We start from the raw sequence: 26577 nt of genomic DNA on the forward strand, positions 1-26577 counted from the left end.
TGTCCTAAACTGGCCAATTGTGGAAAAAACCTCTTCCTTTGGAAAAAAGCATCCCTCTGCCAATTTCCAACTCGATGGAATAGTACCTTTGGCCCAGATCTTTCTCATGACCTTCCACAACCTCCGAAGTAGTTTTGGACATTTCTTATACACTTTATAAGGTATGCCGCTTGGGCCTGGGGCAGCTGATGCTTCAGCTTTCCGGATGATGTCCTGGATTTCCTGCCATGTAGGCTCCTTCACATTCAGCTCAATTGATGGATTTTCCAGTCTACGCACAGCCCGATTGGTTCCTAGTCCCTGACCCCTCCGTGGGTCGCTGTGTACCTCCCGCAGGAACTCCTCTACCTCTGGCTTCGAGTATACCAGATTTTTGTTGGCTGAGAAGAGTCCTGGTGAAGCTGAATGGATCTCTCACAAACTGCACTCGCCTTTTCTCTTGCTTCCTTTTTTGCTGTCGCGGATGTTCCGCCCTCCAGAGTTTGCACAGCTTTTCCTGCAGCATGCTGGTTAAGTCCTTGATACCTTCTGTTTTGGCTGGTGAGCTGGTTTTAAACCTCTTGCTGAGCGCCTTTAATTCGCTCTCAAGTGACGAATCTCCGTTTCCCTCCTATTTGGTTGCCGTGGTAACTCGGGCTGGCTTCTCCGCTCCATTGGGCCAAATCGTTCCTTAGCTAGATTGTACGCTATGGCTGTGAGTGAGTTGATCTTTCTGTGTACTGTGTACACAAAATCTAACCCACTACCAAGACCAAAGCCAATTAGTAGAAAAAGATTGTTAGTCATCATCTGTGCTTTAACAACAAATTTAAGGTTTTGAAAATAATTCAGAAAAGGTCCCCACAATGTTTGAAAGTCTTGATTAGATTCAAAGATTGAACATCGAATCTTCTCTAAACTTAAACATGACATCACATCACATAACCATTGGGCGTGAATAGGAGGGGCCACATCTTTCCACTTAAGCAAAAGCGTCCTTCTGGCCATAAGAGACATAAAAGCCAAAATGTGCAAATCAGATGGCTCCAAAATAATATCCTTCCCTCCAACAATACCAAAGAAAGCAGTCAAGGATTAGGCTTGAAATTCACTTTGAAAAGTATCGAAAACGTTTGAAATGCCTTTAGATATATCTCCGTATTGTGATAAATGTAATAATGGAGAAGCTTCACTCATTCATGTTTTGGACAGGATAATTTATGATAGTAAAGTCTACAGAGGAATCACACATAAATAAACTAAAGTGCATTAATATTAGTTAAATATTGTAAGCTGTGGAACAGATTAACCAATGACACTTTAATGTGGCCACGTGTTCAGAAGACTAATGGCCTGGGAGAGGAAAGTGTTTCTCATCCTGACTGTTCTTGTTTTTATGCAAGTCTCTTGTCTGATGGTAGAAAGTCAAAGAGGATGTTGGATGGATGAGTAGGATCCTTAAAAATACTAAGGGTCCTGCATACACAGCGCTCCTGGTATGCCCTCAGTGGATGGTAGGGAGACCCCTAAGATCCTCTCAGCTGTTCTCACAGTCCTTAGTAGGGACTTCTGGCCTATAACTCGACTGCTCCCATACTAGATGCAGATGCAACTTGTCAGGACACTCTCAATGCTGCTCTTGCAAAATGCAGTTAAGACGAGGGGCATGGGGCGGGGGGGGAGCCTTGATTGCCTCAATCTTCTTAGGATGTGGAGGCGCTGCTGTGCCTTCTTGCTCAGTGAGGTGACATAAAGAGACCAGGTGAGGTCATCTGTGAACTGCAAGGAACTTGGTGCATTTAATTCTCTCTACAGAGGAGCCATATATTCGCAGAGGGGAAGTCCACGATGATTTCCTTTGTGTTCTCCACGTTCGGGCTCATGTTGCTCTTCTCACACCAGTCGCCCCACTTCCCCTCTGTACTCCATCTTGTCATCATTCTTGATAAGGCCACTCATCGTTGTGTCATCCACAAACCTGATGACACAGTTTGAGCTGGATCCTGTGACCCAGTCATGCATCAGCACTGGGCTGAGCACACATCCCTGGGGTGTGCCAGTGCTCAGCATAATGGAACGAGAGACGTTGCTGCCCACACGGACTGAGAGTGGCCTTACTGCTAAGAAATCCAGTACCCAATTGCAGAGGGAGGTGTTGAGAGCCAGTGAGGACAGTTTCCTCACCAGTTTCAGGGGTATGATGGTGTTGAACGCTGAACTGAAGTCCGTAAACAGCAGTCTAGCATACGAGACCACATTTTCCAGGTGGGACAGGACAGAGTGGAGGGTAGATGCTATTGCATCATCAGTAGATCGACTTGAGCAATTAGTGAACTGGAATTGGTCCGATGTAGCCTGCAGAAAAGCTTTAATGTGCTCCATGACCAGCCGCTCAAAGCATTTCATAATGGTTGATGTTAATGCCACCAGATGATAGTCATTTAGGCAGGTTACTGCCGCCTTCTTTGGCACTGGAATGATGGTTGCTGCCTTGAAATCAGAGGGGACTATGGATTGCCTCAGAGAGACTAATGGTGACATCTAAGAGAAAATGATGGTCTGACTGAAGGAATGGAAATAAAAGCAGATGATGCACTTGGCAGAGAGAGAAAGGGGAGGAAACTCATGGAACTGCTAGGCACAGAACAATTGTTGGAAGACTGTAATAAAAGAGAATGCTAGAAATATCCAGCACATTATGTAGTGACTGTGGGAGGAGAAGTACAGAGTTAATATTACACCAGTATGATCCTACATGAGGATCTGGTCGTCCCTAGCACAAATAGGATAGGATGGCTATCTGAACCTGCTGAATTGACTAGAGTCCCAAGAGTTACAACCTTGCTAAATAGAAGCGCTGCTGTTCCTTGAACTTGAGGTTTTTTTTTGGAACAGTGAAGGATATCAACTGGTTAAAAAATTTCAAGTTGGATGGAGGAATTAAGTGAACTGCAAGTTAAAACTGAGGTGTACACGAATAACTCATACAATGTGAGAAATTTCTAGAATTTTTGAGTACTGTGGAGGTTTAAGGAGTAAGGTATAACGTTGAAGATCATAGGAGGAGAAGTTTTAATTGGTCTTGAAACTGGAAAAAGATAACTGCATGAACAAACAGCATATCTGTGTCCCTGGTTTAAAATTGGATTATGACTAGCTTGGAAACTGACATGATCATGTAGCATTCTTGTAGGCATAAAATATACAAACATTGTTATCATTGTTGAGTACCGTCAAGTTGCTGTCAACTCATGGTGGCCTGATGGACACTGAAGTTGTCCACAGAGTTTTTGTGGCAAGATACAGAAGTAGATTAGGGCCATCTTAATTGTCCTGTATTAAACCAGGCATCACTTATCTTGCACTAAGAGACTGTGAACCATTGTGACAAAAATTAAAATGTAGTTCCAGATTCACTATTTTGCCTCTTAGCACATCAAAACATTATTTATAGGCATTATTTGTTCTGTCAATCAGTACCTTGGTGTTCTGCACTGTGGGGAACTGGAACACAAGAGACAGTTCCTGGAGCCGACCAGGCAGGTTTATATTGAAATGTCTGGCGAGGTCTGAGACATTGAGTGGCGAGCTCCTGCCTTATTTTCTCATGCATATATTTTTAAGTTTAGGGTACCTCTTCAGAGCGTTTCTTAAGAAGTCAACTAATCTGCAATTGTTTTCTCAAATGCCGAGGACACCTCATCGTGAGCAATGAATGTGACTCACTAAACTGGAGGAAGTCCAGGTGCAGCCATGACTCACCTGGAAAGACTGCTCAGGTCCCCGAATGGCGGGAAGGGGAAAAAGTAAAAGCCCAGGTGTTTGCATGGGAGGAGGAGTGGTTGGCAGATACAGAAGAGTAAACTAGGGAGTTGTGGAATAAATGGATCATTTGGAATATTGCAAACAAGAGGGACATTGTGGAATCCGGTGGAAATTACAGAGGATAATTTATTGAATGTGGAGCCCAAGGTGGAATGTGAGTAGAAGGGAAACTGTTACTTTGTTCTGTCTAAGAGCAGAGGGGCTGAAGGCAGAAATGTGGGAAAGAGAAAGTGAGAACAGGGTGAAAACTGGCAGGAAAGATAATGCAAGGCACAATATCAATATTGTCATTAATGTGCTGGAAAGAAAGATGAGGGGGGAGGGCTCAAGATTCAAATAAGGACCGGTCCAAATATCCCACAGAAAAGACTGGCAGGACTTGGACGTTTCCTTTAGGAATGGTAAGCAGAATTGAAGGAAAATATATTCACAATAAGAGTATATTTCACCAGCTGAATGAGGTTGAAGAGAGAGACTGCGGATTGCTTTTCAATGAGCAGCTAATAAGTGTTACTTGCAGGCTTTCTATGGAATCTGCTGAACCATTTCAGTTTATATCTCAGACATTTACAATCAGATCAAATTAAAAATTACCTCTTTGGATTTCCCTTTAGCAGCACAATTTCTTTGCTTTTCATCTGAGACTTTCCAGAAGACCTGAAAGAATAGGCAAAGCCACAGTAATAAATACCGGAAATGAACGATTTCAGCACTGACATACAACTGTAATAGTCCAAAGTTACAAGTTAATGCATCTGTAAGGAGAGAAACAGCTAATCACAAAAAGTGCAGGAGGAACTCAGCAGGTCATGCAGCATGTATGGAGGGAAATGAACAGTTAATGCTTTAAGCAGAGTCCCTTCATCAGAACTGGAAAGGGAGAGGGCAGGAATCAGAATCAGGACATGGGAGGAGTAGCTGGGTAGGTGGGGTGGGGTCAGGGGAGTAAGAATGATATGACGCTGGGAGTTGAAAGATGGAAGAGGCAAAGGGCTGAAAATGATGTAATCTTTCAGGAGGGTCAGTAGACTGTGGAGTAAGGGGAAGGAAGTGGAGGACCATAGGGAAGAAGGTAAGAGTGATGGGCAGGAAGGGGCAAGATCAGGGGTAATGGCCACAAAGATAAGGGAAATCTGAAGGGGGGGGGAATAGGGGAGTGGTTACTGGAAGTTAGAGTAATTGATATTTACGCTGTCAGGTTGGGTACTACCAAGGCAGAACACAAGGTGCAGTTCCTCTATTCTGCGCCTAGCCTTAACTTGACAGTAGAGGAAGCTGTTGGCAGATATACCAGTGTGGAAATGGGAAGTGGAATCAAAATATGTGACCACTGTGAGATCCTGCTTATGGAAGACAGAGAGCAAAGGTGTTCAATGTAGCGAATTCCCGATCTGTGTCGGGTCTCACTGGTATGGAGGAGGTGGTAACAGAGCACTGGATACAAAAATTGTCATTGACTGATTCACCTGTGAAGTGCTGCCTCACTTGGGAGTACCGTTTAGAGCCCTGAATGGTGGTGAGGGAGGTGATGGAGGGCAGGTGTAACATTTAGGATGGTTACAGGGTTAAGTGCCTGGAGGGGTATCTGTGGGGAGGGATGAATGCACGAAGGAGTCGCAGAGGGAGTGTTCCCTACCAAAAGCAGAGAGTGGAGCAAAGGTGAAAATCTGCTTGGTGTTGGGATCCCGTTGCAGATGGCAAAAGTTGCAGAGAATAATATCTCGGATGCAGAGGCTCTTGGGGTGGTAGGTGAGGTGAGGATAAAGGGGACCCTATTCCTGTCATGTCGAGGGTGGGGACGGGTTGAGGGCATGTGTGGGTAATGGAGGAGATGCAGGTGAGGGCTGCATTGACAGCAGTGGAGTGAAAACTCCATTTTCTGGGGGGAAAAGAGGAAACATGGAATATAAACCTTTATCATGAGAACAGATGGGGTGAAGACAAAGGAACTGAGAGGAGAGAATAGCATCCTTGCAAGTGGTAGTGTGGGAAGTAATGTAGTCAAGGTAAGTGTGAAGTCAGTGGGTTTGTAAACAAAGTGGGAATATAACCCGCATCTGGACGGAGATAGATCATGAAAAGAAGAGAGGTGTCAGAATTGGACCAAGTGAACTTAGAGGCAGAGTGAAAGTTAGTGAGGAAGATGATGAAACTGGTGAGCTCTGCGTTGATACAGGAAGCAGTGCTCTCTCAACACCACTGTGTCACACTTCCCAGTGTCACACAGACATTATCTGTCCACAGCCTCCTCTACTGTCAAGTTGAGGCCAAACACACATTAGAGGAACAACACCTCATAATCCACCTTGGTGATCTCCAACATGATTGGATCACATCAATTTCTTTAATTTCTGGTAACCACTCCCCGCTGCCTCTCCTTCTCATCTTGTGGCAGCACTGGAGAGGGTGTGGAAGAGACTGACATGGACAAAGATATGCAATCAGAATCAAAAATAGGTTTATTGTCACCGACATATGTCATGAAAATAGTTGTTTTGCAGCAGCACAAAAATGCAATGCATAAAAATACTAATTTAAATTACAATAATGAATAAACAAAACTATAAATAATGCAAAGAGAGTGTGAAAGAATGAGTTAGTGCTCATTCAGAAATCTGACAGCAGAGGGGAAGAAGTTGTTCCTAAAATGTTGACTGTGTGTCATCAGGTTCCTGTACTTCCTCTCTGACAGTAGTAAATTGCAGAAATGAGAAAAAACTGGATAAGGCAGGGTCATTTTTTTCCAAATGGATGAAGCTAACAGAAGATTTTATTGAGATTTATAAAACTGAGAGGCTTAGATGGAGCAAATGGAAAGATCTATGTATTTCCATCACCAAAGGAATAAAAATCCCAGGGGCAAAGAATAAATAGGAGGAGTATAAGGAAGTTATTTTCACTCACAAGTAAAATGCTGATAAAAGTCTGAAACCCTCATTATATTTAAAAAACATACTCGGGCATGTACTCGAAAAGCCATGAGCTGCAGGAATAGGGGCCTGTGAGTTGAAAGGTGGGATTAGGCTGGGTTGCCTTAACAACAGAGAGTCAGGTGACCTCCTCTGGTGTCATAAAAGTGCCAAGATTCTCTAATAAAATAGTCACCACTCAATCTGATTATGCAGGAAAATGCTTGCCAAGAGTGGATGGACTACGGATGCTACGATAGTGAAGTTTAGATACATTTCAAGAGAAGTGTATGAGTGCTAAGAGAACAATGTGATGATGGGATTATATGAAATTGGACAGGAAGAGCTTTGACTGGAACATGAACAGTGGCACACAGCAGATGGAACAAGTGGCCCGTATCCAGGTCCTAACTTCTCTGCAATAGGTAACAGGATGCGTGTACTCCTCCACTGAGGTTGGTAATTACCTGATCTGTCTGATTAAAAAAAGAGAAAACTCAAACTCCTCACAGTATTCACACCAAACGGAGGGGGGGGGGGGGTAGAAAGCTCTGACATAGTATTATGAAAAATCTTTGGAACAGAGATGATGCTAGATGACAAGAAGAGTGGTGAATGCTAGATTTCTTCCACAATGGACAAGAAATCAGGCAGAAAATTATAATCTTAGCTTTAGTACGGGAAAACTACTAAATCCATAATAAAAGATTATACATATTAATGAATGATTAGAAACAGTTATGGAGCTACTTAGGGACAGCTAATGTGGATTTATCAAGAGTCATGCTAGATTAATTCCATAATTTATAAAAAAAAAATTAACAAAAGTTCACTGTATAGCAATGGTGGGCACATACATGAAGATTTCAAGGTGTTTGCCAAGGTGCTATGTACATACAACAGTGCTTTGAAATTTAAGGCACATAATACTAAATACAGGGCAGAAACAAAGGACGTTTAAATATGGTCTTCAATCTGCCAAGATGAGTGTAGTGTTGTGCCCCAGGTTCTAAGCTGGGACTTGTCATCCATTTTATTAGGAATTTTGAAATCAACAAAAGCAGAGTATCAAGTTTGCCAATGAAATTAATGGACAGATCGATGATAGTGGAATTTAATATATGGGGACAAGGAGTTGTACATGTCGGAATTGAATAGAACAACAAGAAGAGGTGGAGCTACCTACATCTTTAAAAATAAGGCTACAAATAAGAGTCATAAAATAAGAGTTGATTGTTTTTTCAATTGCTTTTGAATATGTTTTTGCCACTAAAGCCTCTTATAAAACTCTCTGAAAGATGCACTTTAGCACTGCTGATTTGTACCAAATCTCAGTAAATTCAGAAGAGTGCAAAAGTATTAAAAGGTTCAACATTTTCTTAACACAAGGTAGTGGGCACAGGAGGCCAAGCCCATGAGGAGTGAAAAAGGATCAACAGATGCAATGAGGTTGTTAAAAATCAATCAACAAGAATATGTTTAAAAGTTACCTCATGCCTTTTATCCGAAACATCTAACATGTTCACAGCAAAGATGGCTTCCTGGGCACCCACATACAACACTCCTCGATCTTCATTAAGCAACAGTGTGGAATAATTTGACACCCCAGTGGCAGAAAAAGTGATCAAAGATACTTCTGCAAATAGTCACATTGAACATTACTACCAAGACTTATCAAATCAAACTGAATATACAGCAATGCATTTTAAACATTTTGATAGAGCAAATGGTGATACAGCTTGACAAATTATGCATCTACACCTAGACTATAGGTTCAAATCTGATTAGATAAAGCCTGTGGGGAAGGAGGTGCAGGTCAGGGGAGTGGGGAAAAAGGATTCAAGGTTACCATGCAGCCATAATGACCAGTTAAAACTTGCTTTCCTTTGTCAGTTCGAACTGAAGTCAATTTTCCCACAGTCTACCAGCTTTCTGTCCATAGCTCAGTATATATGATTTCATAGCTGTGGACAGCGTAGTATTTGGGAAGTTCAGTCTGCTATGACACAAGATAGTTTTCTGAGATTGAAATTAATGTCAATGTTGATAAGACTTTGCTTCTGATTCTCGTTGCAATTCATAAATGACCTAAGTAAAGTTTAACATTGGTTAAAATGGCGTTTATGAATAGTAGCTAAGTGTATTCGTTACCACCCTAGACAATCTGACAATCATTTATTATTTTTTCCTTTCTGAGAGAGCAATGATGCTTTTACAACATGCTGTGGATGTTGTCAAGTTTTGCTATGGCTAAATTAATTATAATCATAATTTTGTAACATACGTTCGCACAAAATATTTTCCTGCTCTAACACAATTTCTTGGAAATTATTTTTATTTTCATGCAATATTCAAAATTATACCTGCAATAGTTGGTGTACTGATAAGAAGTCGGGGAAAAGAAATCAGACACAAAGTCACCCAATTCTTTGCCAAAAACATGTCAGATTTCAGAATATTTACTAAGTAGCATGTCATTCAGATCAGTATATTGAGGTAATACAAGGGAAAAACTATAATAAAAGGCAGAATATAGGCAGTTTTACAGTTACAAAGAAAGTGGCGCACAGGGAGTCAATAAGGTACAAGGTCAGGGCAAGGTATATTTGTGAGGTCAAGAGTCCACCTCATCCCACACTATTTGACTATGACTATTTGATAGTAAAAGTTTTATTTTCACAACTTCAGCAACAGAGGAAGAGATTCAAGCCATCAACTGCAAACATTACATACAATTCAATAATTGTCAATCAACATCTTAAGCCTATCGCTTCAGAAAATCAGCCTCAGATTTCATTTCCTTTTTCATTGTTTTTGCAAGGGGGTGTAACAGAGCATCGGTGGAAAGTTCCAGGTTTTCAACACATTTATTTTAAAAATGCTTCTTTACATCCTGCGGAAATAGTGTTCATTCTCAACTTCAGAGGAAATAGCTTTTTACTTTATCAACTACTTTGGCCCACTTAAAACCATCTCAATTAGTTTACATCAGTATTTAAAATCAGGAAAGTACAAGCTCACTTTATGAAGCGTGTTCTCTTAATTGAAACCTTTTAAATCTGACAGTCAGTGCGGAAACAGCCCAAGCCTCTCAGATGCTTCATTCATCCTTAATCCCGCTACTTGAAAGGACACTCATCACAACTGTACTCAAGCTCTTGTTCTTTACAATCACCCAGGGAGGCAAAAAGACCATCCAGGTGAGAAAATTCATTTATTCTTCTTTCAGTTTGATGCATTACACTGTGCTCACAAATCGACAAACTCAACACAGAACGTGCGAATGCTTTGCAATCATATTTCAACTCATAAACATATCCCCAAGTTTCCAGTTATCTATCAGTTTAATTCTTCATCCCGCAGGAACCTTCATCTTTGCTTTCCAACAATGCTCAATTCAAGCTTGAGCAACAATATCTTACCTGGCCAATTCTAGTTTTACCCGCCTATAGCATTAATTCATTCCACAGATCCCAGCTGATCTGATGAGTATTTCCAGCATTCTCTTTTATTTCACAGTTTCACACGATTTCTCCAATCACCTTCCTTTAGCTAAACTCTTCCAAAGAGAATAACGCAAACAACAGGAATTCTGCAGATGTTGCCAAAGAGAATAACCAGCGTTCATTCACCTAGTTTTAACACTTTTTCAGTTCTGATGAAAATACATCAACCAGCAACATTGTTTCCTATTCTGCAGATGCTGCTTGACCTGCTGAGCATTATCTTCATCTCAGAACCCCAGCATTTGTACTTCGTTGCTTTCCATCTAGGTTTCCTGAATAGAATACATTAATGTAGCCTTTCCAGAATGTTATACAATTGCTGAAATAAAACTTCTCTTTTTTTGCATTTGCTCATTATCTGTATTGTTTCTGAACCCCTAAATCTCGACCTTGATCCACCTTTCCTAGCTCTAAACAGCAAATTTTAAATTTGAACCATGAACTTCTAGTTACTGGTTTTTGTTGTGCAGTCTCGCCCAAACAGAAACAGAAACAGACTGTCCCTGGGTTACAAACACTTAACTTATGGTCACTCTTGGATAAGGAGGAGTTCCCATATTATTAAATTCAGAAGTCTAACGTATGTTTGTTCCTATGAGCAGCAGGAACTGTTTCCTCCCTCCGCAGATTTTAGTCATTGTTTGTTCTCGTACTTTTGATACCATTCATTATGTGGCAATATGATCTTCATAATCAATTTCATGTAACTTCTGTCTTACAGACAAAATTGACAATAAAAGTGGAACCTGTCTCTTACAAGGGACAACCTGTATGTGCAAAAGCCAGTCTGGTCATGTACTAAAGTTAACTGATACAAGAGGAACCAAATAGTTAAGGACCTCTGATTATGGACTTTGATATTCCAAACCAACTTTCAGCTAAATCCCTACTGGTGTGTACATTTTAACAGATTATCCTGAGTCTATCACATTGATATTCACACAACCCTTCTTAGATATCCTCTAATGAGATTACTGCCCCAGTTTTCAAGCAATGCAAAAACTGCATGTTCTGGGACGCATTTCCTTCAGAAAAGTATTTCTCCAAAGTGGCCAAGAGAAGTCAAGTGAATCTTGATTAGTTGAACAACGTTCAGCATTTTTCTGATACTGTTTCAACGATGGTATCTGTCCTACACTGAGAAAAGACAGTTTGAACCATTCTCAATATTTGTTTTCAGGAGGTCCAGGTTGTAAAGTTGGTATCCACAATTTCATTGGCCCCACTATTAGTGAAAGTGTTACTCAAGGTAATAAGGAAATTTTTTTTGTAATGGATTTTGCAAGGTGGGAGGAACATACTCTCACACTGGTTGTTTTTCCTCCACTCACCTCAAACTCTTTTTCCTCTCCATCCCTTATCTGAAACGTCTGCTTCTACTCTCAATCTCCCATTTATCCTCAACCCTGACCACACCCCCCCACCCCCGCAGATGATCCAGCTGCCCAGCAGATCAAATGGCAGCAGGAATCTGAATCAAAGACAGCAATAGCTGAAATCGTGGCAAAAACAATGTCAATTAGGACTTGGGTTCGCTCCCAGAGATCTGGTGGCTGGGTGGGGGGGAAGCGATGGTAAGAGGAGGTATCCAACACTGGGTTGTGACAGGCACTAATCCAAAATTAATGATACCTGATTCTTCAGTAGAAGGCATCTCCATTATTTGAAAGTTTCTGGACTAAAGTGCAAGGAGACATTTCCTCAGACTGAAATTTCTGAAGAAGTTGCAATGTGTATGCAAGCAGCTACACTGTGCACAACTTATTCTGGTCCATGTGGTTTCCCACAACTTCCAGTTCACATCATGCACACAAGGAATGCTACCGCTGGCTCAGACTGCCACATCACTAGTCAGTACCACTTCCCCTTACAAAGATGCGCCACTCGGTTCAATTTTAGATGCAATCCGCTCCAGACAGTATTGTATCATGCAACTTCTTGTATGAATATTTTAGTTTCCTCTTTTTAAAATTTAGAGCAGACAGGTTTTAATCATGTTCCTCACTAATAACCCGAACAATATAACAAGGCACTGGTAATGTCACTGAACTGTTTATATAATTCAATGATTGCAAATTACACCTATTGTGCAAATAATCTCAAGTGCAGAGCTTTTTACGTTATTTAATACTGAGGTAAAAAAGGCTTCTCTTTTCAAACAAGAGAAAGTCTGCAGATGCTGGAAATCTGAGCAACACACAAAATGCTGAAGAAACTCAGCAGGCCAGGCAGCATCTATGGAAAGAAGTATAGTCAACGTTTTGGGCCAAAACCCTTCGGCAGGACTGGAGAAAAAGAAAGCTGAGGAGTAGATTTGAAGGGTGGTGGGAGGGGAGAGAGAAATGCAAGACGATAGGTGAAACTTGGAGGGGGAGGGATGAAGCAGAGAGTTAGGAAGTTGATTGGTAAAAGAGACAGGAGGCCATGGAAGAAAGAAGAAAGGTTTGGGGAGGGGGAGGGGAAGAGCACCAGAAGGAGGTGATGGGTGGACAAAGCGATAACATGAAAGAAGGACAAAGGGATGGGAAATGGTGAAGGAGGTGTGGAGGCATTACTAGAAGTTTGAGTGAGTCAATATTCATGTCATCAGGTTGGAGGCTATCCAAACGGAATATAAGGTGTTGTTTCTCCAACTCAAGTGTGGCCTTATCCCAACCGTGGAGGAGGCCATGGATGGACATATCGGAATGGGAATGGGAAGACCCTCTCTCATGCTATCTCCTTGGCCGCCCATCACCTCCTCTGGTGCTCCCCCCCCTTTTCTTCCATGGCCTTCTGTTTCTGTCACCAATCAACTTCCTAGTAGTGTCCTGACGAAGGGTCTCGGCCTGAAACGTCGACCTCTTCCTAGAGATGCTGCCTGGCCTGCTGCGTTCACCGGCAACTTTGATGTGTGTTGCTTCAACTTCCTAGCTCTTTGCTTCATCCCTCCCCCTCCAAGTTTCACCTATTGACTGGTGTTTCTCTCTCCCCTTCCCCCACCTTTCAAATCTACTCTTCAGCCTTCCTTCTTGGGTTTCAGCCTAAAACGTCGACTGTACTTCCCCCACCCCAGCCCTATAGATGCTGCCTGGCCTGCTGAGTTCTTCCAGCATTTTGTGTGTATTGCTTATTTTTTTGTTGTTCAAATGCAAATTCATCATGAGCTCAAACAACGGGCAACTGTATTATCCAAGACAGAATGCTATTTAATACTGGTCAAAGAAATTTAGCACTGACTGTCCAGAGAAAGAATTCCACACTTTAGAATACCACCGTGCACAGTACAACAACTGCAGGGTTGTATCCGCCTAAAATATGGGTGTTGGAAATGAACAGGAATCTGAATAAGACACAAACTGTAATGGAATGAGAGCCAGGCCAAGCTTCAATGTAAGATGGTGTAACCGTTCCAAGTAGCAACTAAAGTACTTTCTCAAAATTTATTTTTCAGTATGGGACCACTGTAATTGACCTTCAGGAGATGGTGTTGATGAGCCATCTTCCTAGACCACCAAGGATCTTGTCCCACAACATTGCTGGATAGCAAGTTCCTGGATTTAGATCCCACTAGCATGAAACAACACAATGTGTTCCTCAGTCTGCTGTGCTCCGAGTTTGTCATTTTATAGCTGAAACATGGATTTAGAGCACGTTCCAACATCAAAACTCCTCCCAGAGGCCATAGATATTGGAAGGATACACTAATTTTGACCAGAATTTGAAAAATATATATTAGCTCAATTGCTGTTAGAATAATATTAAACCCAACAATATGTGGCTCTCTGTACTGGCTAAGAATAACAGAGTTACTACTCAACATGAAATGCCACCTCAAAATGGTGTGGTCATATATCAGAAGCTCAAACTATAAAAACCAGAGTTGGGAATTTGAGGTGAGGAATTATTAAGGTTATTTTCTGTAGGAGACACTGAAGTTTATAGTGAAGTATCAGTTGTTATTTGATTGTCCAATAAAAATCAACCAAGTCTTAAAACTGAAACTCTAAGTGTGGTGGCGCTGATCAGCTACACAGCAAGATAAAAGGCAGCAGTTTATTAGAAAATAAAGACCTGGTTGCACGAGTAAAATCCATCTAAATTGAACAGGAGAAAGAAGAATGCTCTTCAATTTGTTCCCAGATAGAAACTGCTGATTTTTGGATGGCGTTGGCAACCAACAGCGACGTTTTGTAGGCAGCTCACAAAACTACTAAATACTCTAATAGCCAGACTTCCTCTGAACTGTGATCTTTGCAGTCCGCAGACTGGAATTTCCCTTTAAGGGATGTACTTTTGAACAGACTAAACAAACGATTTTTTTTTGCGATTTCCTGAGGGATTCAGTAAACTAGACTCCCGAGAATGCAGCTATGGCCAGAGTGGCCATCGCTGTGTCAAGGCCTGATAGCAGAATACAAACTCAGGCTCGGCTCCATTACTCCGTGCTGATTATAGTGTCGAGCAATATTAATATAGTCGAGGCCGAGAGCAGAAACCGAACAGGTGTTCAATGCCGTCTGCTTGTGTTTGACCAGTCTCTCTAATCGTTACTAGCATCGGGCAGGAGTCTCAGGAGTCTTGGGTCACATGCTGACAGGTTCAAGCGCAGTTGTTGCCCTACAACCACTGGGCTCCTGTACAGGCGTTGTTCACTTCTCTGCTGAACTGACTCCGTAGCTGTGGGCTCACTTTTGGAGACACCAGAGCTCATTTTCCAAGTGTTATTTGTTTACTTTTTTTAAAAACTACTTACACGATTTGTCCTCTTTTGCACATTGGATACGTGGCAGTCTTTGCTGTGTGTGGTTTATTGTGAATTCTATTGTGTTTCTTTGTCTTGTGAGTGTCTGCAAGGAGATGAATCTCAAGGTTGTACGTGATATACACACTTTAATAATAAATTTGAACTTTCAACTGTAACATTTTCACCAGTCACTGCTTTTGGAAATGGATGCCCAAGCTGGATTCAACAGAAGAGATGCTGTGTGATTTGACGCCTTTCTTTTCTGTAGAAGGGAAAAAGACTCCCCAGACCTACAAGTATCCTGCACCAAGTACAGATTTTTGCTTTTTGTTCTGGTCTGACTGAAATACTGAGCTTTGTATGTGCTCACTCTGCCACAGCTGTGTTTCTCTTAACAATGTAAATGATTGCTTTTCAATTTGCTGCCTAGCAACGCTTAGAGGCACGTTCACAGAAACACACATGGGCTTTATGCAGAGCTTCTCTAGGTCAAAGGACAGGGCAAGGTGAAAGTTCAAGCTAAAATGATAGTCCAATGCCCAACACAATAAAGCTGTCCAAGGATCAGCCTATTGTTCCATAAGTCTGTACTTGAAATTAGTATCTAAAATAATAGCTTCAAAATGCAGAATGTTTTCACTTCAACTAAAATGTACTATCATTGATTCAAGTAAACAACAAAAATTAAATAAATTTTGAAAGAGTCATGATGGATTTTAGTTGGTGTAAAATGGCTGCTACATGTCCTACATAACCCTTTGTAAAGTATTGTTAGCCGTGAAGCATCTGGATAGATTCACAAATTCATGATTGTCAGAATCAGAATCAGATTTAATATCACAGGCATGTTGTTTCGCAGTAGTACATTGCAATACATAGGAATAAAAACTATAAATTACAATAGGTATACAGGTGTACATTCCTTTATCTGAAATCCAAAAAGCTCCGAAAACCAGTTTTTTTCACCAACAGCTGACGTCACTCAGGTGTGATGTGGCAGCACTAGCAGAAGCCGCTAGACGTTATTTGCGGCACAGCACTTGTACTGGTTACACGTGCATTTGCTGTTCGCTGTTGACTTTGTGTTTAATTTCACTGTGAAAATGTCAAAAAGAGCTGCAGATACCCCTATGGGTAACAATGAGAAAAAGAGAAGGAATCTTCTCTATTAATAACGCAGAAAGTGGAGTTATTGCAGAAGCTTGATAGTGGTGTGTCTGTGCGGCGTCTTACTGAAGAAAATAGTGTCGGAACTACCACTGTGTATGATTTAAATAAACAGAAAGACAAGTTACTGAAGTTTTATAGTGACAGTGACAATGACGTTCTACATTTATTCCAATAAGTCATTTACCATGTGTTTGATTCCGTTCGTTTGAAGCTGTATATTTTTATGTTTTATTGAATGTTTTTGTTGGAAATAGAATTTCTTCTTGTCATTATTCCCTAAACAATACAGTATAACAATTATTTACATAGCATTTACATAGTATCAGGTATTATAAGTAATCTAGAGATGATTTAAAGTATATGGGAGGATGTGCGTAGGTTTGGTGCGCCGCTGGGTCCTAAAGATTCCTGAAGAAAAATTCTGAATTCCGAAATGCAACTGGCCCCAAGGATTTCGGATAAGGGATTGTGGACCTGTATATGAAAAATAAATTTTAATATGTAAAAGAGGTGGAAAAATACTGAACAAGTGTTCATTGTCCAATCAGAAATCTGATGGCAGAAGAGGAAGAAGCTGTTGAGTGTGTGCCTTCAGGCTCCTGTGCCTCCTCCTTGATGGTAGCAACGAGAAGAGAGCACGTCCTGGGTGATGGGGGTTCTTAATGATGGATGCCACCTTCTTGAGGCATTGTCCTTTGATGGTGTCCTGGATGCGGGGAAGGCTAGTGCCCATGATGAAGCTGGTTAAGTTTACAACTTTCTGCAGCTTTTCCCAATCCTGTGCAGTGGCCCCTCCAGACCAGATAGTGATGCAACCAGTCAGAATGCTCTTTATGGTACACTTGTAGAAATTGGAGTGTCTTTGGTGACATACCAATTCTGTTCAAACTCCTAATGAAATATAGCTGCTGTTGTGCCTTCTTTGTAATTGTATCACTATGTCGGGCCCAAGATAGATCCTCAATGATGTAGACATTCAGGAACTTGAAACTGCTCACCCTTTCCACTTCCGATCCCTTGATGAGGACTGGTGTGTGATCTGTCGACTTACCCATACTGAAGTCCACAATCAATTCTTTGGTCTTACTGACTTGCTGTTACAAAGATGCCTCCACAGATGCTGCATGACCTGCTGCATTCCACCAGTAGTTTGTCTTTATTGCTCTTTATATTAGGTCCTTTCTGTATCTGAGATAACAGGTTTTTACTGCAGAAACATCCTGATTCATACCAAATACGTAGGCTGTAAAAATAAGCTTTCCATTATGATCTCCAATGAAGCCAAATATCATGAGATCATTTCAACATGGGATCAGTCAATTTAGAGTGTTAATTATGGCTCAATGATAGAGTGTTCTTTGATTTGTGGAACAATGGCTGAAAGGGTTAATTCTGCTCCTATGTCTTAAGATCTAAGTTAATGGAGATACTTCAGGCTTGTCTTCAAGATGGTGCTGGTGATACACAACAACGTTTTGCAGGCAGCTCACAAAACTACTAGATATACAGTGGATTTCAGTTAATTGGGCCATTAGTTATTTGGGATAACTCTCAAAGAACAAAAACTAATGGAGAATATTGCCAGGATTTCTTTTGTTCATTTGGGACACCATGAAGACTATTTGAGACAGGAGACTTCTGCTGAAGTTTCTAACTAGCATCAGTCATGTGCACTTCTATCGTCATTAAACACTACACCATGCTTAGAGTGAACAGTTTTTAAATAGCATTAGTTATCTGCGTTTGTTCAAAAAGTAATTTTTTTCACTGATAGGTTGTGAGAAATAAGCAGAAAGACAATTCAGAACTGTTCTGCTTCAAACATTCAGGCTTGGAGATGTCAGAAATGACCAGGAGTGAAAAAGAAGCAACTTCAATACTTCCAGTTGGGAACTACAAAGAAATAAGTTATCAACAATCACCTTGAATGATACAATGATAATGAAGATTCAGAGGATGCAATCGTTGAAAGCATTGTACGAAGGCAGTCCAATATCTGAGCGAGGTGTCTCAGCTGATATTGTTTATTTACAGTTAATCAAAAGAACACGGCAGCATACAGCGGATGAATTCTTCTGTCAATAACTATTGGGAGCTAGTTATATAGAATTTGCTCTGTATTTTATTTAAATACAAAATTTGTTACTCAGTTTGTAACAAACTGAGTTTGTTTTTTTTAAAATACGTTTTTAACTACTTCCATGGAACTTGAGCTAAATGGGGCAGCTGCTTAATTGGGCCAAAATATACTGGTTGCAATGTGTCAATTAATCAGAATCCTTCTTTTGAGCTGCAGATCACTACAGTTTCCCTTTAAGAAACATACTTCTGAACCATCTAAACAAACTAGTGATTTTATGACCTCTTGTAGGATTCAGTGAACTTGACTCTCAGGAATGCTGGTATAGCAGTTTGAAGTGGACAAAGGTCGGCCATCGCCGGAAAAGAGGACGCTGGGATGAACTTCAAACCAGATTAAAGTGTTGGTGTACGACATTGCCTTTCCTCAGCGTCCAGTGAGCTAATGTACAGTCACTGAAGAACAAGATAGAGGACACAAGGGCAAGATGATTTTATCAGAGGAGATGAAAAAGCCGACAAAAAGTGAATACAGCCCAGTCCATCAAGAGCAAAGTCTTCCCCACATTTATGAGGAGAGCTTTCACAAGAAAGCATTCCATCATCAAGGACCCCCAGCATCCAAGGCCATGTTCTCTTCTTGCTGCTGCTATTGGGAAGGTGGTATAGCAGCCTTAGGTCCCACACCACCAGATTCAGGAACAGTTAGTACCTTCCAACCAGCGTGGATAATTTCATTCACCTCAACATTGAACTGATTCCACAACCGATGGATTCACTTCTTTCTTTTTAAATCTTTTTATTGAATAAGTATACAAAAAGGTAAGCCATATAGGCACTAATACACTGTTGGAATATAATAAAATTACAGGAAATATTAATACAGATAAAAAAATGATACAATGTAATTTAAACACAACATAATAAGGTAACATAATAGTATACTAATTTTTATATATCAATAGAGAAAAGGAAAAAAACCCCCCCAAAAAACCCACCGTGCAACTAAACTAAAAGCAAAGCAAAGCAATGGGCTAACTTGGAACCAAGTAGAGTTAAAGAACTTAAAATCACGTCCTCAATCCCGACCTCCATTAAAAACAGTAAAAAAAAATACAAGAAGGGGACTCACTTCTAAAGACATTACAACTCTATCTATCTTATTTATTTTTGTTTGGATTAGCGCAACTTGTGTTCTTTCGCACACTGGTTCTGTCAGCTTTTGTTGTTTTTCACTGGTTCTATCGTATTTCTTCGTTCTACTGTGAACGTCCACAAGAAAATTAAATCTCAGGACAGTATATGGTAACATAGACATACTTTCCTAATATATTTTCTTTGAACTTTGGCTAAAACGACACGTTTTGAGGGCTATTTCTATAGGACAAAGCAGAGGATCCCAAAAAGAAGGTTGCAAGCAGAGGGCTTGGGTTAAGCTGAGAGAGATGGGTAGTCCAGTTTTAAATGAGCTATAAGTGAGTTGGAAAAAATACAACTGGGGGAGTGATATAGCTGACTGGACGCATACACCAAATACTGAAATTAAACCACTAAAGAGGGAGAATGCTAAAGATAAAAATAACAAGGATCCACATTGTTGTGTTTGGGCTCAATTTAGTCAGAAAGGAAAAATCATTAGGGAGAATCTGATGAGGACCCAATTATGTGCTTTTCAACTTTCCGGTGTTTAGTTTCAAGTGAGGCTCAACGTCAATGCCAAATGATCTGTTTGAGCATAAAAGTTCTGAAAGTATAGCCCACAGCTTCAGTGTTCTATAACTGCTAGTGGTACACATGGGAAAGCCATGTTACATAGCATACTCTATTTCCTGAGGAGACTGAGGTCCTTTTAACATCTGTCGGACGGTGCTGAGGATGTTCTACGAGTCTGTGGTGGCCAGTGCGATCATGTTTGCTGTTGTGTGCTGGGGCAGCAGGCTGAGGGTGGCAGACACCAACAGAATCAACAAACACACTCGTAAGGCCAGTGATGTTGTGGGGATGAAACTGGACTCTCTGACGGTGGTGTCTGAAAAGAGGATGCTGTCTAAGTTGCATGCCATCTTGGACAATGTCTCCCATCCACTACATAATGTACTGGTTGGGCACAGGAGTACATTCAGCCAGAGACTCATTCCACCAAGATGCAACACAGAGCGTCACAGGAAGTCATTCCTGCCTGTGGCCATCAAACTTTACAACTCCTCCCTTGGAGGGTCAGACACCCTGAGCCAATAGGCTGGTCCTGGATTTATTTCATAATTTACTGGCATAATTTACATATTACTATTTAATTATTTATGGTGCAACTGTAACGAAAACCAATTTCCCCCGGGATCAATAAAGTATGACTATGACTATACTTAAATAGCAGAGGAAAATAAAACAATAAGCAGAACAGAGTCAATGAGACCGAACATTTCCTTCCACTGTTAACCAACGTTGCTTGCTAGTATCTTCAGCAATCTGTTGCTTGTTCAAACATCTTAAACTCATTTAATATTTTTATAATCTCCACAAAATCTATACAAAGTTTTCTGTCATCTGCAGGTGACATTCAAAATAAACAATATGCACATTGAAAAGAACTCACCCTCACGGTTAATTACTACACTAAATCTGCCCACAATATTTTCACCTCTCCCTCAACTCTTGATACTTGGATGTGTCTCAACTAAAATGTCAAAGGATTTCTGAAGTTGCTGCAAAATGGGATAGCCCTCATATATTTTTCTGGGTGAAGAATTCTTGGCTTTTATACAACCTCACACTAGCAAACAGTCACTGTGAAATTAAATTCTTCACCAAGCAAAGAGTCCTGTAAAATGCTATAAGATACAATTCAAAGAATGATAAAGCGTTTGGCTGATGGAGTTTACTTGTCCAGGTGTTATGTTTTGCACTTTGGGAGACCAAATGTAAATGGACAGAACACTACTCATGGCAAGGCCCTTAACAATGTTGATGTATTACAGGGATCTTGGGGTCCAGGCCTGAAAATGGCTTGTACCCCAAGGTGACAAAGAAAAGATGTGGTATGCTTGTCTTTACAAGTCAAGGTACTAATTTCAAGAGCCAGGAAGTTGTGCTGCAGCTTTATAAAAATCTGGTTAGGCCGCAAGTGGAACATAACATTCAAGTCTGAACAGCCAATATTGGAATGATATGGAGAGTTTGGAAAGGGCGAAGAAGCAAATTTACTCAGATGCTCCCTGGATTGGAGAGGCTGGACAAACCTGGGACACAAGAGATTCCGCAGATGCTGGAAGTCCAGAGCAATACAAAACAAAATGTTTGAGGAACTCAGCAGCATCTATGAAAATGAATAAACAATCGACGTTTCGGGCCGAGACCTTTCATCAGGACTGGAACGGAAGGGGGAAGAAGCCAGAATAAAAAGGTGGGGGAAGCAGGAGGACATGCTGGAAGGCGATATGTGAAGCCATGTGTGTGGGTGGCTGGAGAAGGAGGAATCTGATAGGAGAATGGGCCATGGGAGAAAGGGAAGGAGGAGGGTGACAGGCAAGTGAGAAGAGGTAAAGGGCCAGATTGGGGAATAGAAGAAGAGGGAAGAGAGAGGGGGAGAAAAAGAAAGAAAAAAAATTACCAGAGGGAAGAATCAGTGTTCCTGCCATCAGGATGAAGGCTACCTAGACAGAATAAGAAGTTGCTCCTCCACCCTGAGAGTGCCCTCATCATAGCACAAGAGGCGGCCATGGACTGAAATGTCAAAATGGGGATTGGAATTAATATAAGCAACATACATCAAAGTTGCTGGTGAACGCAGCAGGCCAAGCAGCATCTATAGGAAGAGGTGCAGTCGACGTTTCAGGCCGAGATCCTTCGTCAGGACTAACTGAACTTCCTTCAGTTAGTCCTGACGAAGGGTCTCGGCCTGAAACGTCGACTGCACCTCTTCCTATAGATGCTGCTTGGCCTGCTGCGTTCACCAGCAACTTTGATGTATGTTGCTTGAATTTCCAGCATCTGCAGAATTCCTGTTGTTTGCATTGGAATTAATATGGTGGGCCACTGGGAAATCTGCTTTTGCCCAGATGGAATGGAGGTGCTTGATAAAGCAATGCCCCAATTTATGTTGGGTCTCACTAATGTAGGAGAAGCCACATTGGGAGCACTGGATACAATGGGCCAACTGGAACCAATAGGTTCGCAGGTTAAGTGTTGCCTCACCCTGGAAGGACTGTTTGGGGCCCTGAATGGAGGTGAGGGAGCAGGTGAATGGTCGGCTGCAGCTTTCCTCTCACTTGCAGGGTTATGTGCCAAGGAGGAATTAGTGGGGGAAGGACAAACGGACAAGGGAAATCATGGAGGGAGAGCCCTGAATGGAGGTGAGGGAGCAGGTGAATGTGCAGGGACATGAGCCGGGAGGGAGATTAGTGAGGAGGGATAAATGGGTGTGGGAATCATGGAGAGAGTGATCCCCATGGAAAGAAGAAAGTGGGAGGGAAGCAAAGATGTGTTGGTGGTAGAATCCTGTTGAAGATGGCAGAAGTTGTGGAAAATGATGTGTTGGATGTGGAGGTTCACTGGGTGGTAGTTGAGGACAGGTGGAATTCTATCCCTGTTAAGATGGTGGGTAGTTGGGGTGAGCACAGATGTTCAGGAAATGGAGGTGATGTGGGTGAAGGCAGCATCAATGCTGGAGGAAAAGAAATCCTGTCCTTTGAAAGAGGAGTATATCTCTGATATCCCGAAAGGAAAGCCTCACCCTGGGATCAGTTTTTCCTCATGGGATGGCAAGTGAGGACAAGAGGAACTCTATCCATGTTAAGGCATGGAAAGTTGGGGCGAGCGTGGATGTCCAGGAAACATCCTGGGTCGTTATCTTTGGAGTTTCAGAGATCAAGAGGAGACCTGATACAAGTTTATGAGCACACAGGGGGCATAGATAGAATAGACAGCCAGTAAGTTTTTCCCTGGGTCAAAATACCTAATTCTAGAGGGCATGTACTTAAGGTGAGAGAGGGCAAGTTCAGAGTAGATATACCGGCGAAGATTTTTTAAACAAGTGTTCCAGGTGCCAAGAATGCGCTGCCAGGTATGGTAATGCAGACATTTAAGAGGATCTTAAACAGTTGCATGACTGTGCTGATAATGGAATTGATATGGACATTCTGTAGGCATCTACTACTAGCATAGTTAGGGATTTAATTAAATATTAGTTTAATTAGCTCGGCACAGCATTGTGAAGCAAGAGGCTTGAGCTCAACTGCTTCATGTTCTCTGAACAACGGTTAATCACCAATCTAAGATCACAACATTTTACCACAATACAACAGTTACAAACTATTATCTTAAAGCATGAACATGTAACTAAATTGGGGGTGGGGGGGAGATTTCCCTTAACTAAAGCTAAGAACTTTGGTCCATTTGATGTCATTATTCAAATTACACACTCCCTTGTCAGAAAAGTAAACACTGCTTGATTCCATAGTAGGGCAAAGACTCTGAACACAGTATTCTTCAGACACAAAGTCCCTTTACAGGACATAATAATTTGGCTGGATATACTTTTTGAGAAGGTTTCAAAATTGATAATGAAATCATAACAACAAAACACTATACACAAAACTATTTTCTTAATGTTCACAAATTAATCAGAATACTTTAAAATTCCTTCCTAACTGCATTGAGTACAACTGTGCTCATTACAACATTTGGAGCTAGGAAAGTCCTCTCACTAACAAGCAAGAAAATGAATCTCGAGGTAGTATATGATGACATATAAATACCTTGACTGATTTTCAAGAGTCTGTTAACATTGGGATTGAAGCTGTCCTTCAGCTAGTCTGACAACAGTGAAATAGAATTTTCCAGAAAAGGAGATAATGTTACAGCACAATTAGGAATAGCTCTTTTAGTGCCATAACATAATTCTGTCTGGCAAAAGGAAGTACTGTGGAGTACTACAAATAAATTATGTCTAGTCTACCATTTTCAAGCATCAGTGTGGAATGCCTGGAAAGGTTCATCCATCATCATCAACGGAGACCTTGACACCATTAGTGCTATTTACGAGGTCGAGTTGCCTCGATGGAAAGCGTGCAAACAGCTACGGGGAGCCCCAGGTGGGGACCAAAGGTGGACTAACTGCCCTGAAAAGGACGCGACATGTTCCCCCACCAGAGGCGCTACCCTTCCCTGGCGCCCCCTACACCCTGGAATGCTTGGTACGGTGGGCATGAAGACTGACTTTTCATCTACATCTATTCCAATGGGATGAAAATCTTTATTTTTTTCCTGACTGCAAAGAACTCTGAGTTTGAGAAGGATAAATCTAATGTAAAGAGAAGGGAAAAAAACCTGACCGTAACATGGCATGAAGTTACAGTTTCATTGAGAGAGGCCACTGGATGTCTGGTGCAGCAACCAGAAAGATGTCACATATGCACTGAAAGAATGGTCTTTCAACTTTAGGGCAGAGAAGGTGAGAAAATACAGTCCCCTGGGAGGGGCTGTACCCATTTTCAAGCAGTGTTCCTTCAGGTTATTTTCTTTATTTCCAGAGCATTATCAAAAGAATGCATTATTATTACTGTCCTCCTTCATTAAACAAACACTGAGAAACAGATGCAAGGAATTTGTGATAAAATAATGTGAAGCTCATGGCTCCAGTAACGCAAACACGAGGAAATCTGCAGATGCTGGAATTTCAAGCAACACACATAAAAATTGCCGGTGAACGCAGCAGGCCAGGCAGCATCTCTAGGAAGAGGTACAGTCGACGTTTCGGGCGTTCACCAGCAATTTTTATGTGTGTGGCTCCAGTAAGCCGATGTTTATTTTTTACAAATTCATTTTCAGGATCTGAGCATCACTAGCAAGATGGCATTTATTGCCACCTTTAATTACTCGCAAGGTGGACGTGGCCAGTGGTCTTTTTAAAGCAGTGCAGGCCTCCTTACTTGTTATAGCACAGGATGCAGTTGTACTGCCTACTGGGTTCACACCTGCTCCTATCACAGCATTCCCAACAACCTCAATCCTCCACAGCCCTTCCACAGACTCATCAACTTTTCTTGACATTTTTAAAAATCACCTATTTTCACTTCTAAAACCACGTGCAACATGGCAGCATAGCAGTCAGCATAATGCTGAACAGCGCCAACGATCGAAAGACTGGGGTTCAATTCCCACCACCGTTTTTAAGGTGTTTGTACGTTCTCTACGTGACCGCATGGGTTTCTCCAGGTGCTCTGGTTTCCTCTCACATTCCAAAAAGACGTATGGATTAGGGTTAGTAAGTTGTGGGTATGTTATGTTGGCATTGAACGTACGGTGTCACTTGCAGGCTGCCCAGCATATATTGGACTGCATTGGAAGGTGACACAAATGACTCATTTCACTGTATGTACACATGACAAATAAAGCCAATCTTTATCTTTACCTTTAAAAGATAATTTATAATGGCCAAATTAACATATTAGCACGTTTCTAGGATTGAGTCAATGTTGGATCCTGGAGAAGATGAGGCAGCAGCACTAAATGTTGTAGCATCATGCCAAACCCAGTAAAGATACCCCATAATGCCATTGAGTAAGACATTTCTGACTTTGGACCCAGTGACAATGAGGGACCAATGACACATTTCCAAGTGTGGCAATGTGTGACTTGGAAGGGACCCTGCAGGCAGTGGCATTCTCATGCATCTGTTGCCTTCATCTTCTTTGGTAGAACACCAATTTCAGATAAATTGTTCCAATGTTTAATTTTAAAATACTTAAGTGCACCTATTGGAAATTGCACCTGTTATTCATAGGAGTGATGAGCTTTTACATAAAACTAAAGACTACCTTCAAATCAGAGATAAAACTACAAAATTAGATGGCAAAAAAAAAATCAACGTGCACATTGGCATAAAGTTACCAAAGAGAATAATTTTAATACTATTTAACAGTTGGACAATGTTTACTTTTAAGTTTGATTTCAATAAATGACAGCATTTAAAATTTTAGGATTCTGTGAGGTGTAGCCTAGAGCTCCAAACGTTGTAAAGTAAAATGAAAGCAAATCTGAAGATACAAATCTTACCTCCATATTTCCACACGGTCCTTGGAACAGCAAGGCTACAATACGAAAGTCGAACCAGGTGAAGAGTCACGTATAATGCAACAAGTGCCATATTCCGTCTTTTCATTGTGTGGCAGTTGTAGAGTTGTTATAAAAATGTGAAGAGAAATCCACAAACCCAGAAGTAACTGTACTTGACTAATCCAACATCACAAGTATTGAAGAGGAAGTTGTCCAAGTGGCGAAGGCACACGAATTTGGCTCCTTGAGTCAGTCACTTGAACTGATAACTCATTTGTACATTTCTGCTCACCTTCTAATTGCAGTCCCAGGATACACGTCCTGTAAGTGT

General features: G+C 41.3%; 1 protein-coding gene across 8 annotated transcripts in view; it reads right to left on the minus strand.

The window, feature by feature from the left end:
• The window catches only part of sema4d (sema domain, immunoglobulin domain (Ig), transmembrane domain (TM) and short cytoplasmic domain, (semaphorin) 4D), a 212286-nt gene that overhangs the window by 57844 nt on the left and 127865 nt on the right, over window positions 1–26577 (minus strand). For 7 of the 8 annotated variants that reach the window (XM_063068913.1, XM_063068907.1, XM_063068909.1 and 4 more), the window contains 3 exons: window positions 26247–26567; window positions 8204–8349; window positions 4399–4461 (listed from right to left, as the gene is read on the minus strand). In XM_063068913.1, the coding sequence (XP_062924983.1) occupies window positions 4399–4461; window positions 8204–8349; window positions 26247–26352 (315 nt within the window). In that variant the 5' untranslated portion in view covers window positions 26353–26567. The remainder of the gene's footprint in view (window positions 1–4398; window positions 4462–8203; window positions 8350–26246; window positions 26568–26577) is intronic. The other variant, XM_063068914.1, reaches the window with a different exon arrangement.

Source organism: Mobula hypostoma, chromosome 16 (genome assembly GCF_963921235.1).
Source record: "Mobula hypostoma chromosome 16, sMobHyp1.1, whole genome shotgun sequence".
Lineage (NCBI taxonomy): Eukaryota > Metazoa > Chordata > Chondrichthyes > Myliobatiformes > Myliobatidae > Mobula > Mobula hypostoma.